Source organism: Drosophila santomea, chromosome 2R, assembly GCF_016746245.2.
Source record: "Drosophila santomea strain STO CAGO 1482 chromosome 2R, Prin_Dsan_1.1, whole genome shotgun sequence".
Taxonomy (NCBI): Eukaryota; Metazoa; Arthropoda; class Insecta; order Diptera; family Drosophilidae; genus Drosophila; species Drosophila santomea.
The window spans coordinates 14,179,818-14,197,982 of NC_053017.2; the positions used below are offsets into that span (position 1 = coordinate 14,179,818).

Consider the following 18,165-nt stretch of genomic DNA (forward strand, 5'->3'; position numbering starts at 1 on the left):
GCGCTTACCTGCATACGGTCTTACTGTGTGCAAAAATAAACAAAAATTGCAAAGCTAGCAAGTAGAAATTAACTTAATATTATTAAACTATGCACTTAAATTGTGAACTGTGAGGTATTGTGAAAAGTGCACGAATCGGGTGACCACTTGGTGCTATGTAAATGTGAGTGAGTATATAAGTCTGCCCAGAATCATGTGTTTGTGCCAAAAACAATAACAAAGTGCGGCCCATTGGATTCAGGCCATATTTTCATTAACAAATGCCCAATTGTTGCTTAGTCACATTAGTCACACTTAAGGGTTGGTGCTCATAAATAATGTTTTTAATAAGCGGCGCAGATGTTACGCCTGCTTTGGTAATTTCCCGCACTCGTTTGTGCGGTCAGCTCATCGCGTGGTTTTCTCTACGAACTTGTGGTCCGCTGCCATTTTCCACTTTTCCTGGCCATTATCGAATTACTAATAGTATGTGGGTGCAATTTGTTGATCTGACTACAAATGAACACCAATTAACAAGGCGCTTGATTGGCGTGCTCTCACATTTCTAGAACCACTGGGAACTTTGCCCCACATTTCAATACGATCTTCTATGATCGATTTGAATTATGAACTTAAAGCAACATTAGTATTCCCAATTGCCATACAACAAATTTTCAAAAACTATATTTCGAAAATATAGCTAACAAAGCGTACAGCTGCAAGCTAAGATAATGAATAACTTTATTTTCAAAGTCTGTTTGAGTCTTGAAATGGGAAAGTATTTGAATTTCGTGTGAGCCCCAAAACTGGAGCAGTGATCCCAATCCCAAGCTTAGTTCCTCGCTGCCACTAAACAAACAGTTGCATTTAATGAACCAATTTCGCAGTTGGCCTTTACTGTCTATCACGGCGGCATCAGAAGCGGCCAATTCAAAAGTCTGTGGAGGAATGGAAGATGGAAGATGGTGGAGTGCATCGCCCAGGCTCCGGGCACTGGCTATTTGGCATAAATCTCGCTTGATCTTGGGAAGAAGTAAATAGAAAAGCGCCCAAAATCAAACATTAATGAATCTCCACGGCTCAGGGCTTAAATTAAGCCAAGCAATCGCGCCAAATCGAAACACGCAGCCACGAGAAGGTAGAAGTTACAATGCCAGCAAAGCCAAATAAAAAGCAGCCAGAAAGTCAGATAGCCAGAAAACCCAGAGAGCCAGAGACTGCAAGCCATCGCCATCGCATAAATTGGCCTGGGCTGGAGCCAAAGATTTCATTGCTGGCCATTGCTTATTATGGCCAGGCATCGGATCTAGGCCTTCATTAAACGGCCAAAGGCAGCGGGCTCAGCTGCACTGCGAAAAATGTCACCAAAGTTCGCACTCTTCAAGTGTTTAAGTGGCATGCCACAATGCCATCCAAATAGAATAGCTTACTTATAAGAAATGTTTATATTTACGCTCAAAACTTAAGCTGCACTTGCTAGCATATATTCGATGCAAGCCTATTTCTCCCTGTGTACGAGTTGCGATACAAAATGGGCTGTTTACACTAGCGAGATTTTTCTCATTGCTGCGGCAACTTGTTGCAGGCTGACTTCCTGGTTTCTGGCCAGCTGCAGCCAGGCGAAATTCCAAAATGATACGAATAGTTTGTTTCTGTCGGCAGATAGCGTAAAATATGTGGGACATCCTGAGGATCGTTGTTCGCTTTTTTTGGAGGGTGGGAAGGTTAGGGACTTCAGGGTTAAGGATTGGGGGTTAGGGATTAGCAGAATGCCATGTGGCAGGTTACCAATGGCAGGTTAGCAATGGCAGGTTGCAACCTGCACGTGCCTCACCTCGCTGCGCCGCCTGATTGAACGATTGAGAGATCATCACCCGGGCGGAATATCTGGCGGCATATAATGATGATGATGAGGTGCAAATTGCCGCTGCCATGAAATTGCAAATCAACTTTCCTGACTCCCGATTCTGCACTTCATTCTAAATTGTTTGCTCAACCCAGCAGCACAGCAACTCAGCAACTCTGCTGAGCTCTTCTTTAGTGAATCCTACGGCGCTGGTGCAAAAATTGCAAATCGAATTTGCCAATTGCCGGGATGCCTGGATGCCTGCACTCTCCGGCTGATTTGTTTTTGTGGTTTGCCACGAACCAAGCAACCACCGCATTGCCCACCAAAACGGCAACAATTGCTAACCCGCCCTTTAACAAGCATTTGCTCTTGCTCTGCCAAGCTCGTGACCCATTCCCATTTCCATTTCCATTCCCACACCCAATCCCTTGCCCTTGCCCACTACGGAGTGCCGAGAACTACTCCAAAACGCCGGCATGTTTATGACCCGGCTCGAAATTGAAGTGGAAATCGGTTAGTTCGGTTAGCTATTCGATTTGTTTTTATCGCTCCACGCAAGCGCCCTGAATTTACATAATTCTGCCTGCATTTGAACCCTGAACCAAAGGAAAGGCCAAAGGAAATGCGATCCCGAATGGTGAGCTGGATGCAGTTCACTCCTGGCGGAAATACTTCCCCTATGACGGGCAAAACAAACAAATACGAGTAAGCATAATTAAGGCTTTTGCTTTAATTAACACTACTGAACTTGGGCGACACAACTGGCATAGGAAGAAATAATATTTGAGGAAACCGGAAGCTAATATACTCTATACAATGTAAGATGAATAAAACTTGAACTCTCATATATGAAGAATATTTATGAATTATTAATAGAACTTGAACTCTCATTTAAACACTATTGATACCTTTAAATATTTAACAGATCACTTTAACATAAATGACTTTAAGATATTGATGTGCTCCAGTTTACCCTGCCATGGAACCTATCACAATTCGCAATCAAATAAGCGCTTCCGGTCCACTCAGCGAGTGTTTTATGAATGAAAATCTTGTCCCATTGTCTCATCCAGCTCCTCATCCTCCTCAGCTTCCATCCTCCTCCTCCTCCTGCTCCTCGCCATCCATCGCTTCATCATCATCGTTGTCCAGCAGTCGATGTCCATCGTCCGATCGTCACGCTCATCGCCAATTAGTGCAATCAACAGTGCGGATGAGATGGTGGGTGCGGTTTTCTGTAGCGGAGTGGAGGCAACCGGTCGCTTCATCGGGTTGCCTTTGCTTGGAGCTCAATGGTAGTTAGGCAATTGCTAGGGAAATCTTGCAAAGTTCACTTTTCATAGGATTAATTGACGCGGTCGCCCCTCTGTTTGTCAGCATAAATGCAACACAATCGATGCTGTAGTGAAACAAAGTTTAAGTAATTAAGAAATAATAATATATAGGGTTTTGGACCTAGGATTATGTTCAAATACACATCCCAACATTTTTTTAGTAATACAACTTACTATTGTAACTATCCAATTTACTGGCTTAATCCCAAATCTTCAGCTCTTATAATTTACCATACATAGAAGTGCACTTTTCCGATTTGGAAGTTATTCGGAATTAATTGGGTTTAAAAATACATCTATATACTTTATAAGATTAGAAAGGCATCCTTCTTCCTTTAGATACTTAAAAACGATATAAGACTTAACATGCAAAACGCGTTGCAACAAACTTGCATATTAAATGCCGCTGTGATCAAACAGCATAATTAAAAAGATCAGATATTGCAACAGTCGAATGTATGTACATTTTATTGGCTATTGCGACCAGCGGCTCGTTCAATTTATAACGTAGCCCCTCGATAAACTCAACCTAGCGACTGCAGGCAATTTCAAACACATTTGCAATTTGTCAAATTTTGGTAGCCGGTGCCAAGATAAATTAATTTCGGCATCGATTTGATCGCTTGTCTCTATGCTCATTTTGCATGGCTGTGTGAAAAGCAGGGGGGTTAGGATAGAAGGGGGTGGGTGGGAAGGGGAGTTGGCTAAGTTTGGCTAAGACCATGTTAGCCACAAGCCAACATGGCTTGGCGCATTGTAAATGTGCTTTAATGACCACCGGTCAGCAAATCTCATTTTTTGTCCAGGGACCTCTTGCTGTTTCACACACACACTGAACACTCGCTGTAAGAAAGAGACGGACAAGGGGGGCCAGAAAGAGAAGAAGCTATAGCTTGGCACGAAGATTTTCTGGTACCAGCAAAGCACCCTCCTTCCCCCCTGCGAAACGCCCCTGCGTCCATCACTGGCCAAAATAATGACCACTGTCCACATGGTGCAAAATTAGACATATTTCCTTCTTACTTCGGGTGTTATGTGCCTGCCCCGCCCCGCCCCCTTGTGCCGCCCCTCCCCCTCCCCCCCCCCCTTCCACTTTGCACATCTTTGCTCACCTTTTGCATTTTCAACACCGAAAAGTTTTACATTCGGATTTTCCGCAAGTGGCGAGAAAAATGACATTACAAATTGTGGGACATTTGTCTAATTAAATCCCTGCCTGCTCCAATAACGAGAGCTTAGATTACAATCTCACAGCGGTGCGTAATGGCTTTTGAGCCAACTTCCTCTTGAATTGGGTTTACGGAGGGGGGTTGGGGGAGGTGTGGAAAAGGTTGCATTTTGGGGAAAAAATGTTGGGAAAATTGAGTTGGCAGGAGGTCGGCATGCGGAATGATGATGGGCTGCATATTGTGCTCCACTTTCGGGGGATTCTTTGTGAACTGAAAAAGCTGCCCAATACAATCTATTTCTATTCGAAACTTCATCATTTCTAGGACCTAAGTCGGTCATATATCCGCTTAATCTGAACTCTCTTAAAAATGGATAAACACTGAGTGTTAATCTGTTTTAGTTATATAAGAGTTTTATAATAATATAAATTCTGGCTTAGGTATGTTAAATTGAGCTTTCATATCTTGGGGTCTTGTTATCATACAGTTTACTTGATAGATATGAATACTTAATACCCACATGTAAATTGGTTTGATACATGTGAATATTTTGTCTGCATTAAAAGGATTTCCATTATTTGTGAATATATATGATTTTTTATACAGATATACTAAAAATATTAAGGTAAAACCATTTAAAAACATGTATTAAAGCATGATTTACTTTAGAAAATTACTATTTAAACAACAGTTTAGCTAGCAACAAACCAAGTTTTTGTACAGAAATTGTTCAATAACATTAAGCCTATCAAATATATCCAGATTAGGTTTATAAAAATATAATAGACGCTGATACGCTTTAATTAGATTAATTTCCGTGAATGGTTACAGATTGTTATAACTCATAATTTCCTGCACAAAAGAACCCCTTTCTTGTAGCTCCTATTTCGAATATAGGGGCATTTGGTGCGCGTACATAGAGCGCTGGCCACTGACCAATTAGAAGGAGCAAAGAAGTGCAACCCCATGTGGATGAGTGACCACTTGGCCCACGCGAGTGGCACAGTGGACCGGCATCTAATGAAATTAAGATAAACTTAAACCCCACTCAAAGCACTTCACTCAGTTTCAATCGAGTTGGGATTACTCACCTGAGGAAAACCACTCAATAGACGACTGATAAGAACACGTGTTGCTGCAGCAGCCGTCTCGCTCGCACCACCCCAGAGAGAGGCTCCACAAGTTGGGAGAGCGAGAGGCTCGGTGCGACTGAGCTGGGCTCGGGAGAGCGAGCAACTGGTCTACGGGGTCCAATTAGATTGCCGGCAACAAGCATGCGCTCCCTTTCTGCCCCACGCACGCTCAACTGGAACTGGAAACGGTTCCAAAGGCTTTGGCGCTGGCGCTGCCGCTGCTCTCTTTTATTCTCGCCGAGTGTCTTTTGGGCCCTCCATTCGCCAGTCGCCAGTCGACTTCGACTCGGACTTTCGGCTCAGTCGCTTGTCAGTCGCTTTCCGGTTTGCGTCTCGTCGTCTCGCGGAAACTTTGGCGCATTCGCAGATCCACACAAATAACATATATGCCAAGTCAGTTATTCTTAAAATATATTAAACAAATATCCTAAAACACAAGTGTTAATCCGAAGTTTCCTATAAAAAGCATTGTATAGAAATGCCGATGGCTTTGTGAAACAGAAACAGTGAAAGATAACAATCATTGAGATAAAGATAGATCCCATACAGTGCAGTGAGAAATTGGAAATCAATGTAAGTTCTAGGCCTACAAAATACATGGATTTTAAAGATATATTATTCAAAATATACCAAATGTTCAAAGAACTCCCTAAGAATATGATCATATGATGTAAGAATATGTTCAAGAAATGCTTTTATCAGCCTGAAAAACAAATGGGTATTTGCAAATTCCAAAGAAGCCTATGAGGTTATTAATACGCCTCCAGAATAATAATCTTTGTAAAGCAACGAAAGTGAGTTCTGCCTATCTTAGCTCCCAGATTCAAATTCCCAGTTTTAGTAGCAACACTCACGAAAAACGAATGCCTTTCCTTATCTCGCATCGCTTGAGGATCGTTAATATTTATGGAATAGGGAATATGGTATATGGAGGATGGGGATGGCGATGGGGATGGGGATCCGAGCGAGTAGCTGATAAGCAAACGACGCTGATTATTCCACAATATGCATCAGAGATCTATATTGTGTTAGAGCTCCATTCAATGAGCGTTCGCAGCGTCTTATCTACGATTCTTCCGCCGGGTTTTCCCCGACTATCGATCACCATGCGAACGTTCCGCGCCGTTTGGAAATTAATAACTTTTGTGAGAACAACTGGCAGCGGAGCAGGCGCACAGTGAAAATCATGTTCGAGTGATTAAATTAATTAATGATATAGACACACTGCGCAATAGTGTCCACGCAGCCGCACGAGGAGATCGTCGGTGTTTGCAGATCCCCAGACTTGGCGATCCTACAGCGACCAACGCCACATGATGCGGATCGCTGGATTGCTCAGATCCCGTGGCCAGAAATCCAAGAGAACACCAGCTGAAGTTGCAGAGGCGAGCAGATCGTTGTCTTAACTTGTCGTACACGATGTCTTATACGTGTAGCAACAATTTATTTCGCTGGCCAGCGGATCGATGATCGCCAGTGCAATCGATGATCATGGGCTCTGGGATCTGGGAAACAGGAATCCCTGGCGATCAATCAAGCCCGTCTGGATGATCAATATTAGCTGGTCTAAAAATAATTGTACCCTGGCTATCTTTATCTATAAGATGGAAGAAGGAAACACCGAAGAACAAGTAACTAAATGGGTTCGTTTAGTTTTCAACTGATAGCCAGCTACACTGTTGTAGTTGTGTGTTATTTAATAGGCATATAGTACAGAGTATAGCTAAGTAAAAATAGATTACATTTTTGGTTGAGTCAGAGAAAAAAAGGAACTTTTCTAGATGCCTGTCGCTGTCCAGTCGCTGATAGGAAGTTCGTAAACAAATGATTAATTCAATTTAATCTGACAGATTTAAAAGTAAATGCGTTAAACTTAACTCAAGAATTAAATAAATAATTAGCAAATATAAAAAAGGCATATATGAATAAAGCATTTATTTTTTTACGAAATTGTAGCTCATAAATTGAATGTATAAAAATACCTTATTTATTAAAAACACTGATAATACAGCAATGGACAAGAAATGTCTATATAAGCCGCATGAGTCAGATCAACTCAGTTCACTTCACTGAGATGTCGGAAGATCTAATTTGGCTTGCCTTTTAGGTTTGTTAAGACTTTACGACTTGTGTAATTAGTTTTTCCCTCGAAGATCTTTTATGGCGACCGCCAGACTCCAACTAGTACTTACATACGAGTATATAGATATGGATGTGCTAACGCCCCAAACAGACAACTCTCTCTCCCAGTTACATTGGTTTTAAAAAAAAAAAAGAAGTAAAAAACACAAAAATAAGTTGCCATTAAAAATTGGAGTAACTGTTTTTCCAACTAATATCTGTGTCCAAAGCGCTAATTGAAGGCAACTTCACAACTTCATAGGCGACTCTCCCAGCAGCCAGCTCCTCCGGGTCAAGGGTCAAAGTTCTTTCAGCTTGCGAGTGTGTGTGTGTGTGTGTGTGTGATTTCCTTGAGACAATATAGGGGGCCGAAAAAGAGCTGACTGACGACGACAAGTGCCCGTCCGTCCAGTGAACACCCCTTTTCCGAGTAAGCTGTCAAAGACGGCTTGGTCCGCTGGCCAAGAGGCTTGTTTACAGCCATCGATGTCGATGCTGATGCTGAATTAATTAAACTAACTCTCGGCTAACTCGAATGGGGGCCACACGTAACCCCCAATGGCAGCCAGGTGAGTGCAGGCAGCTCAATTTGGTCAGTGTAACCCGAGGACAATGACTTGGACTCCCTTTTTGGCCCCAACTTGTCTGCCGTTGACCGAGCACTCGTCAGAGGTCCTTTGCCAGAAAAGGGACATAATTGCTGCCATAGATTCTCGACAGAAGTTGAAAGGTTGCATCAGCATAGGATGTTCTTACAGCGACTGGAAAACGGAAATGAAATCTGAAATCACTTGGGTGCAGAAAACCCAAGGATATTCAATCGATGTTTAGGCTGCAATGTTTGTTATGTTCTGCTTAAACTAATAATTGCCAAATAAATATATATATATAAGCTTTTGTGCTGCTTCTCTGTCCTTTGGGAGTGCAATTTTCACTAATCTAACCATCTCATTGGTTAACATTTTAATTTCCTGCTGCGACTTTGGGTGAGGGGAGAAGGGTCAGAGATTTTCTAAAGCTTCGGCAACTACTCATCCTCGTCCTCATCTATTTTGTGTGTGCGATGGTCTATTGATTGGAATATTCATTGAATAGTTTCTAAGCTGATTTATATGCCATTGTGTGTATATGTGTGTGTGGTGCTGTCGATTTAATAAATATTTAATTTCAAACTCCGGCCCTGTCTTCTGATGGCTCCTAAATCCACACATAAAAGATTCAATCAGCGGAAGGAGCACGGACCAGTTGCCAGTTGGAGGCCAAAGTGCCGACGATGATGATGTTGTTATAGCCGGTGTGCCATAATGCCGGCCAGCGAGTAATCCCCAGAGCTCCTGAGACATCGTAATTTGCAAAATGCACAATCGCTTCCTATAAATCAAAACCCAAGAGGAGACGCACACCGGCCAGCAGACGAGAATCTATTCAGATCCCAACGCGCTGGACTGCAGCATTCATATATATTTCACCTGGCCAAATCACAAAAGGTTCCTTTTCGAAAGCCTTTCAAAACGAAATCAAGCACCGAATAGCTGCAACGTCGTCAACCGCTATCAATCTCGGGTGAAATGGAGCTGCGTCCGCTGGCCATTAGATGCTCCCAGGTACAACTAGCCGGCCATTCCGTTTGCTCCATTCTGTTTGCAGGAAACCAGGCAGAGTCACAGCCACATCCAGAGCCAGTGCCAGAGCCAGAGTCAGAGCCAGAGCCATCCAATCTCCCACAATCCCAACCAGCTTCACAGTCATCGCAGGCCAAGTTGCCCCGCTCAAAGGAAAGCGCCCGTCGCAATAGATCGCACATTGCAGATAGAGGCGTGCCTGCCACTCCACTCCACTCCACTCCACTGCACTGCACAAAATCGAGGAGTGACAAATCTGATGGCGAAATCTATATACCCTAGAGTGGAGCGGAACCAAATGCTAGTAATGGCTAGTACTCAAGAAAAGCGAACTAAGAAGTGGCAATTCGGAATAAAGTCTACGAGGAATTTATAAAACTAAACATGTACATATATGATAGGCTGAGATGAGATATAAAATGATATATGATATGATGAGTTATAATATGATATATGATGTGATGAGATATACATAATATGATATCATAGTTTGGCTATGCTATCGAGGATCTGATATGCAAAAAGACTAATTTTTGATGAAGAATACATTCTAAACATCTTCTATAAGTGACATAAAAACTATGCTAATTTCTATGACCAAAGATTTCCTAAAAATGTTCCAAAAAGATCACTGAATTTTCGAGTGATAACACCTTATCATGCCACCCTTTATAAAAGGGTATACAAAAGGCAAAGCCAAACAATGAGCTGCAACTTCTGGCCACAAAGGATGAACGCAGCGCGTACGCCGGTTGGGGAAGAAAATGATATAGAGGGGGCAAGAAGAAAGAAGAAAGAAGACGTAGGAGAAGGAGAAGAGAAAGGAGTTGGGGACAAGAGCCGAGAAGAGTTGGATAGATGGAGCCGCAAGAGTCGCACATTCGGCGAGCGCCTTCAGCAGTTGTTATAAATTATAGTGCCGCATGCGGAATGAATGCCCAAGATCAAACCGGTGGTGGCGGTGCACACATCGCATATACCCAGGTACCACCGTACCTGCAGGGGGAGGGTCTATTGGGCGGTTGGGCGGCTATAAAAACAAACCTCCGCCCCCGCACGTAGTTATTTGTGGTTGTTGTTGTTGTTGTGGCATGCTGTGGTTGTTGTTGTAGTTGCTGTTGCATGCTGCCTGTTGCATCAAAATATTTAGCAGTGTACCGCTATGAAATTTGGTATTCCAAGAGGCACCAACATGCCGCCTCAGTGGTGCAGGCCACTGGAAAAAAATAGCATACTTTTAGCTACTTTAGTTTAAAGGGATTTAGCTTCTCTTTTCTCATTTCCATACTACTATTTTTTATAATTGTAAAAATTTTTAGTGCATACACACCTACTGAATCTTTTTAAACTACTCTTGATTCTTGATCCATTTGGATTTTGTCAGAATTTAAAGAATTTCTAAGCCTCTTTTTAGCTTCAAGTACTTGAAAGTATTTTAAAGTGTTTACCGAAATCCAAAATTTAGAAATCAGCAACTTAGGAATAAACTCCAAAATGATGTTACTTGTATAATATACATTTTTCGGTGTATTTTGGCGGTGGTGCTGCAGTTGGGTTGCCATTACCATTACCACGTTGTAGGCATGTTGTAAATGCCAGCCGACTGCTGTGGATTTTTGTCGTTTTTTGCTGCTGCAGTTGTTTCGTATATATGTTTTGTATGTACATATGTCGGTGTGTGTGTGCCTTTTTGGCCATAAAAACAGAAATGAGCCCACGGAAAACATGTCCAATTGCGCTAGCAAATATTCAACGCTGGCGGCGCATCAGACAAGAGCAGAAACGCAACTGCAATGGGCGATCCTTGATCGGAATTTGCTGCAATTCGAGACTACTACAAGATATTTTGTCTTGAAAACCCTTCAAAATAGGTATAGATGACAGAAGAAACTGTTTAAGGACATTTTATAAACATTGATTACATTCAAAAGATGCTCAGTTACTGGGGAGCTTTATAATGATCCCTGCAAAATCATTCAAAGTGAAATGTTCTGATCACAAACGAATTTACTGAAATTACAGATTCTCGGCTGCTCAATAATATTACATATGTATATCAAGTGTGCAGCGATTTTCCGAGAATTTCGCAGTTCATTTTTTTTAGTACGTAAAGCGTAGATCGCAGTCCATAAAAGCCAAACGAGTTTAACTTAGTTGGAGTAAGTCAGACTTTGGTTTCAGCTAATGCAAAGCGACGGCGCGTTTGTTTGACGAGTGCAACTGCGGAGGAGAGGACGACAAACAAAGTGCCGCGGTTGTCAAGCGGCAGCAGCAACAGCAACAATATCAGAAAAGCAAGGAGGAACGCGTTAGTCAAGTGCCACGACTATGAGATACCCATTATCTCAATCTGATCTCAGATGTACAGCTTATTCCAATAACGGACAGCCAAACGGACAAATGAACGGACAGATGTACACTATATGTACTTCAAGAGGAATAGATTTCTGCCTGTCTGCCTTCAGTGCCTAGCATACCCTCTCCAACCCCACGAGTAAGGGGTATCAACATGTAAATACAAAAAAAACAAAACCGAAGACAACGACTGCGTTTGGCACTGTGTGCTATGCTAATTACTGGACATGACGGCAGCGCATTGCTTTCGGAATCGACGGACCCCAACCACATCCACATCCATATCCACATCCACATCCAAATCCGAAATCCATGTGAACAAAAGGCGCAAGCGTTTACGCACACTCTGCTCCGCAGTCGCATTTGCATTTGCATAAGCAGCCATAAAAGCGGAATAAGGAAAAAAACCCAAAAGAAAAAAACAACCAGCTGGCAGCGAAGGCATTTGCTAAAAAACCAAAACAAAAAAAAACAAAAACCTTAAACAACAAAAAGTGGAGGCAGCGGCAACTTAGCAGATACTACACGACAGCAACAACGGCAGACGATCCCAACTTAGTAATGGGACAACGGACTTAGTCAGAATTCGCCATTCTGGGGGCTCACTGTTCAGTGCTCACTGCTCAGTGCTGTGTGAAAATGGATTTCCTTTTCGGCCAGGTCCGTGGAATGGTGCAATGCAAATGCCGCCAAATAGGCCATTTGTCCCGAGACTCTAAATAACTTACTAAATAGGATCCTTGTCGATGGGCGCTTAACTAATAGCCAGCGAGAAAGGCCAGCATTAATCATTTATAAAAAGATTTCTTTTCAGGAAATAAAAAAGATAAACTGAAGATATTCCAAAGAAGTTATAGTAAAGTTACTCTCAAGACTCAAATGTTTGTTAGATCAAAATTAAAGATGAAGAATTTAGTTTCTATCTATTCAAAGGCAATATTCAAAGATTTCTTTTTAAGAAACTAAAAATGAAACTAAAGATATTCTAAAGAAGTTAAAATAAAGTTATTCTTAGGACTCATTTAGGTTTTCTAGATCAAAATTTAAGATGAAGGGCTTAGTTTCTACCTATTCAAAGGCAATAATAACCCACATTTGCAATAGTAACCAATTCAAATTATGGCCACAATGCTGGAACTTCAATTCTACTCCTTGGTCATTTGAACATACCTATTGCCGTTCAGCTTTAGAATGATTGACAGCCATAAGTTTCAGTTGCTTTTATTGCATTTCTAATTGAATGAGGCGATGACAGTACGCGTATAATGAACCTATCATCATTAATCATTATCTGGATGAAATAGAATTATAAAATTGAATTGCTGATTTGAGCACATTGAGCACCACGGGGTGCACGACGATCGGTAATTCTAATTAGAGCTATTCAGCAAATCTCCAACTGTAGACTGTAGACTGTCTTTCCATCTTCCACCACGAATCAGAGTCGCTGCTCTAGACCAAAGATAGGAGGTTAATACAAAAAAAAAAAGAGGAAACGACACGAAAAACATGGCCAGAAATGTCAACTTGAATTCAGTCTATTCCGTAGCTTGTTGTTATTTCTTTTGGCTGATTTTGGCATCCCAGAAAGTTGTAACCGCCGGTAAGGAACACGAAGCCCAGCTTCCACTCAATGTTAACTTTCGATTTCCATTTTTATTTTCCTCTTTGCCATGGGTGACCATTTCTCGGGGGGATTTCTGAGCTGGCTCAGTTCGGAAGGTAGCCAGCCAGCCACGGCCTCACGATATTTGCGTGCCAAAGCGAAATTGTGTGGAAGTCAATTGGCAGTCACGTTTGGGCCAAAACCATTGGACCTGGTCTCTTTTTTTCCTTTTTTCGACCAGGGCCAAAACCATCCACTGCAGATGGGCCAAATTAAATTGTCAGTGCGGCATTAAATGCCAGATTATGGGCATCAACACAAGTGGCGGGGAATTGGCGAGCAGAATCTACTCCACTCTTATTGTTGTATAGAGTTATCTTTCGATTAACAAGCGATTGAAATTAATTTTACAATATTTCCGCATGCTGGCCATGAAATGTGTGGAAAACAATGACAATTGCAACAGCAGCAACAAAAGGAAAATCACGAACCCGGAAGAAGGCCTTCAGTTTTTGGCCAAATCCAAGTCCTCCAACTCCTCCGCTCGCCCTGTCACATCACATGTTGCTGTTGCATTTAGATTCCCGCCTGCAATTTCTTCATTTTGCCCGGAATTTGGAATTTTGGCCTGGCAAAGAACCGGTTATGTTGTGTTGCTTGTTCGCTGTTAGCTGAAAATTTGTTCGCGCTCTCGTTGACAATTGTGTTGTGTAAAAACCAAAAAAAAAATAACAATAAAAATAAAAGAACTGTCTAAAAGAATTTCAAGTGTGCGGCCAGCTTGTTCAGACACATGGACAGATGAGCTGCATGGCAGAGGCTGGGTGTAAATTACTTGGCCAGAACCAAGAGCCAAAAACGAAGAGTTAAAAACCATGAACCAAGAAACCAGAAGAAAAGTAGCAGTTGTAGCTGTTGCTGCTGTCAGTTGCAGTTGCAGTTGCTGCTGCTGCTGCTGCCGTCGTTGTTGCACTCGTCAAAATTGCAATCAATCATGTGGCCAAGAATGCCCGGCCAGTAGTAGACAAATGGAACCTGTTTGCTGGCCGGGCTATCAGTGTTAAATCTACAAGATCATTTCGCCAGCTCGGCCACAAACCCATAATTTGTGATTGTTATAAGCCAGAACCGTAACGAGTTTTACTGACCAGTCTGCCAGTGCTCCTAATAGACTCGTCGCCGGCCTAATGAATTGAATCGTTTCTGATGGCCTTGTTTGCTGCGTTTTTTGTGTTTTTTCCCCCTTTTCTTAGCCATCCCATCATCTATCCGTTCGACGGCCATCGATCAGCAGCGGATTGGGGACTCCTCTTTGACTAGCTGAATGGCTGGGATTTCTTGGGATTCTGTTGGATTTCTGGTTCTGCCAGGACGGCCTATCAAGTGGAGGGAATCTCTGGTCCAGGCACGAACTGACTGGCAAGACCGCCCGCTCAGCCAGAGTCAACAGAACTTTTGGGTCTTTGATTAGGAATCAGTTTTGGCGGAAAACTCGGTCATCCTGCCTCACCTACATAGATCGGCTGCATTCTGTGGCTCCTTTTCCTGCTCCATTCGATTGCCTAGCTGGCTGAAATGCATAGAAAAAATTTAACTTAAACTAGAAGCATTTACAACAAAATTACTTAAATTGCTATGAACTAAATCTATTATTTTTTGTAATTTTTGCCATTTTCGGGTAGTAAAGTTAGCAGCGAATAAAAAACCTGCCAATCTACACATCGTTTAGATAAACTAGTGTTTTATGAGCTATTCCAATAACTTAAACAAAATGCTTCTGAATTTTTAAATAGCTTTAAGTTCGATTTTTGATTTATACAGCACTTTTCTCTCACTGTGACCATCCATCCTTTGGCTGCGAGAGTGGAGCGAGCCTATCGCCAACTGTCATCATTTTCAAATTATTTCTCGTTGAATATCTAATCAAGATTCATGCATGATCGCGGCTAAATTGCTTCCAGGCAAGACCAGACCAGGCCAGCATAACAATTGCTATCCTAGCTGGGTTCCTGAGCCATCCGCAATCCACCATCCAAGTGCAGCATCCAAGTGCAGCATCCAAGTCCAAAATCCAAGTGCAGCATCCAGCATCCAGAGCGGGCTCTTCACGTTTTGCTGTTTGATTTTTCCACAACGTTTTCCATTGTTTTCCGCCTCGAACGGAGTTCGAGTTCTTTTTGGTACGGGGCTTTGTTTGCTCTTTTCGTTTATTATTTTTTGTTCGTTTTGGTTTTTTTTTCGTTTTTTTTTTGGACAAGCAAACAACGATTTTTGCATCGGGAATTAGCTCTGACAATTGTTTTTTGCGCTGCCCATGTAATCATTTATGTTTATGAGCCCCTTGCGATGCTCGTATATATATATGCACTTATACTTGAACTTTAACTCGTCTTTATTTCACTTAATTGAAACTAGACAGCATCCGTAGGTAAATAATTCAATTACCCAGCGGGGCGGTGACTCAAGTCGAGTTGCAATTGCACTCAGCAAACCGGGCAATGATGTTCGGCATTATTATTATTAAATTCTATTAAATTTGTTGTTCATTTGTTGGTTAATTCGCCGCTGCGTCCACTTAATGGTTATTAACTTTCGTGTGACATCTGTGACTTGGGGTGTTCGCCTCAATTGCCCGTCATATGGGCAGTGGTTAGCACTCCGTAAATTGATGACCTCCCTCCCCCCGCCAGTGACCTTCTAATTGTTTCATTAGATTTCCACCACCCTCCCCAACCCCCTCTTGAGAGCCGCAGCAGCGGAAAGGGAATCGATCCCCTTTTGAGCCACGCCTCTGCGAACCAATTTCAGGGTGTCCATTGTTGGTTAACCAGCGGTGTGGTGTGGTGTGGTGTGTGCAGATGGGAATCGAATCAGCCGCAGGCCCCCAACTTTTGACATTTTTATTTGCACTTTTCGTTTCGAGAGAGCTGGCTAAATTTACGAGTCAGCCGTGGCAGGATCGAGGTGTAAACATATATTTCTCAGGCCCGGCTGCATGAAATTATTATCAAACATGCAAATCTGTGGCGGTTGCGGGCATCGTAAATTGATTTTTATGCTGCTGCTTCTGTTGAAGTTTCAGTTTGAGTTTTGAAGCAAGGGGGAGTGGGGAAAATAGTACTTATATATCCCAACTCCTTTGGATTCTAAGTCTCATGTTGTGGTACCTCTATCTCCACCTCTTCCAGTTGCCTGCCACTTGTCTTGCTCGAGAGACAAAAACGCCAAGTAATTGAAAGCGAAACCCTTGCGAGAGGGTCAAGGAGAAGGACTAAAGAGGACAGCCAGGATGGTGCTCGTGCTGAATGGTGTGCTGCAGGACGACTGCCCCATGGACACCAACAGCCTGTTCCTGCAGCATCCCGTCTACAGAGACTACGCCCAGCAGCTGCACTCCATCCAGGCCAAGTCGGTGGGTCCGGTGGGTCTGCTCTACGTGGGTCAGCGGGAGATGGCCGCCTCCGCGCCGCACGACAAGCACGTCAACATCATCGGTGCCGACGATGCCACCACCTGTATTATCGTCGTCGTCCGACACTCCGGTGGGTATCCTTTGTCCCATAAACAAGCGTCGTTTGGCTCATTAAACCGGTGACTAATAATAAACAATTGCATACCATTCACGACAGGATCTGGTGCTGTGGCACTGGCGCACTTCGATGGCAGCGGCGTGGACGAGGCTGTGTGCACCATGGTGTCGCGGGTTCAGGAGCTGGCCGTCGGCTATCCGGAGGGTCGCATCGAGTTGCAGTTGATTGGTGGCTATCGGGATGCCAAGGGATACGGCGAGGACGTATTCTTCAGCATTATGCGTAAGTTCATTTTCAAGCTATATTCCAAGCTATATATGAATTGAATTCATCATTTGCTGTATATTTGACTTGTCAGAATCATTCCACAATCACCTACTGGAGATCGATCTGACGCAGGCTTGCGTGGGCGAGCTGAATACCATGATGCGCGGCGAGATCAACTGCCCGATCATCTACGGCGTGGGCGTGAACATCAAGACTGGTGAGATCTTTCCGGCCTCCTTTCCCGACCGAGGACCCGACCGGGAGCTACGCGATGCTCGCATTTTCATGGGCGCGCAGTCGGTAAGTGGAGCCATTTGGCATTTGCAACGTGTTAGCTTTGCTAATCACTAAGATGTATTCCATAGGTTCTGGATATATACGACTCTTCGCTGGGCATGCTACGCATTGGACCCTTCAACTACGATCCGTTGCGCGGCGCTGAACTGTGGCTATCACAAACGGATGAGTTTCTGCTGCAGCACCTGTCCTCCAGTCCAGACGTGGAGCCGCCTCACTTTGCGCCTCAGGTATATGCACTTCTATATGCATCTCTATGCAAGCATACTATAATAACACTTGTTGTTTCAATTGCAGACGCGTGCCACCATTAGGTTTATACAGGAGAATCAGTTCCCCGCCGTCACCGTCTTCAGGGACAATCGGCCGCGCTACTTTCGACGGGATGACGCCACGGGCTTCTGGGTGCTGGTTAGATATTAAAGCTTATTTTTAGTGTTTAGTTGTTACGCAGTTCGAAAATGTCGCAGATGTGTTAATTGATTGGTGCATGTGTTAATTGTCGCTGTCCATCGCAAAATGCTTCTGCTTGCCTTTTGTTTAAGTTTTGATCGTTGAGTTGATTGTATTCGGCTGTAATTGTCATTGATTTCCTGATTAACCAATCACCTGTTAATCTGCTGTAATTATCGGCCGATTAGCAATTGCAATTGATGAATGCGACATAATCTCTCTTCAATTAGATACAAGATTGAGTTCCGACGCTGGAGACGGTTGCTTGGGACGAGCCTTAGAAATGGATCTGAACTGGGAACGTAAAAGCGATATATAACGATAAATAAATAACTATTACAATTCGATGTGCACATGTGCATGTAAATATTTATGTGAAACCCCATTAAAGAACCTATTACTATTTAAAAGAGATTCTTAGCTAAATATATATATGCGCATACTCCGTGT

General features: G+C 43.0%; 1 protein-coding gene across 3 annotated transcripts; it reads left to right on the forward strand.

The window, feature by feature from the left end:
- Positions 1 to 8: 8 nt before the first annotated feature.
- On the forward strand, positions 9 to 18,129 carry LOC120445652 (protein N-terminal asparagine amidohydrolase). Of its 3 annotated transcripts, XM_039626196.2 has the most exons (7): positions 5,782 to 6,037; positions 16,357 to 16,710; positions 16,798 to 16,980; positions 17,057 to 17,265; positions 17,331 to 17,492; positions 17,560 to 17,673; positions 17,946 to 18,129. In XM_039626196.2, exons 2-7 carry the CDS (start codon positions 16,458 to 16,460, stop codon positions 17,955 to 17,957), a joined length of 933 nt encoding a protein of 310 aa, XP_039482130.1. In that variant the 5' UTR covers positions 5,782 to 6,037; positions 16,357 to 16,457; the 3' UTR covers positions 17,958 to 18,129. The 3 variants fall into 3 exon arrangements, with proteins under 3 accessions (XP_039482128.1, XP_039482129.1, XP_039482130.1); XM_039626194.1 differs by lacking the exon at positions 5,782 to 6,037 and adding an exon at positions 9 to 163 and having other exon boundaries at positions 17,560 to 18,129; XM_039626195.1 differs by lacking the exon at positions 5,782 to 6,037 and adding an exon at positions 18 to 167 and having other exon boundaries at positions 17,560 to 18,129.
- The last annotated feature ends 36 nt before the right edge of the window (positions 18,130 to 18,165 follow it).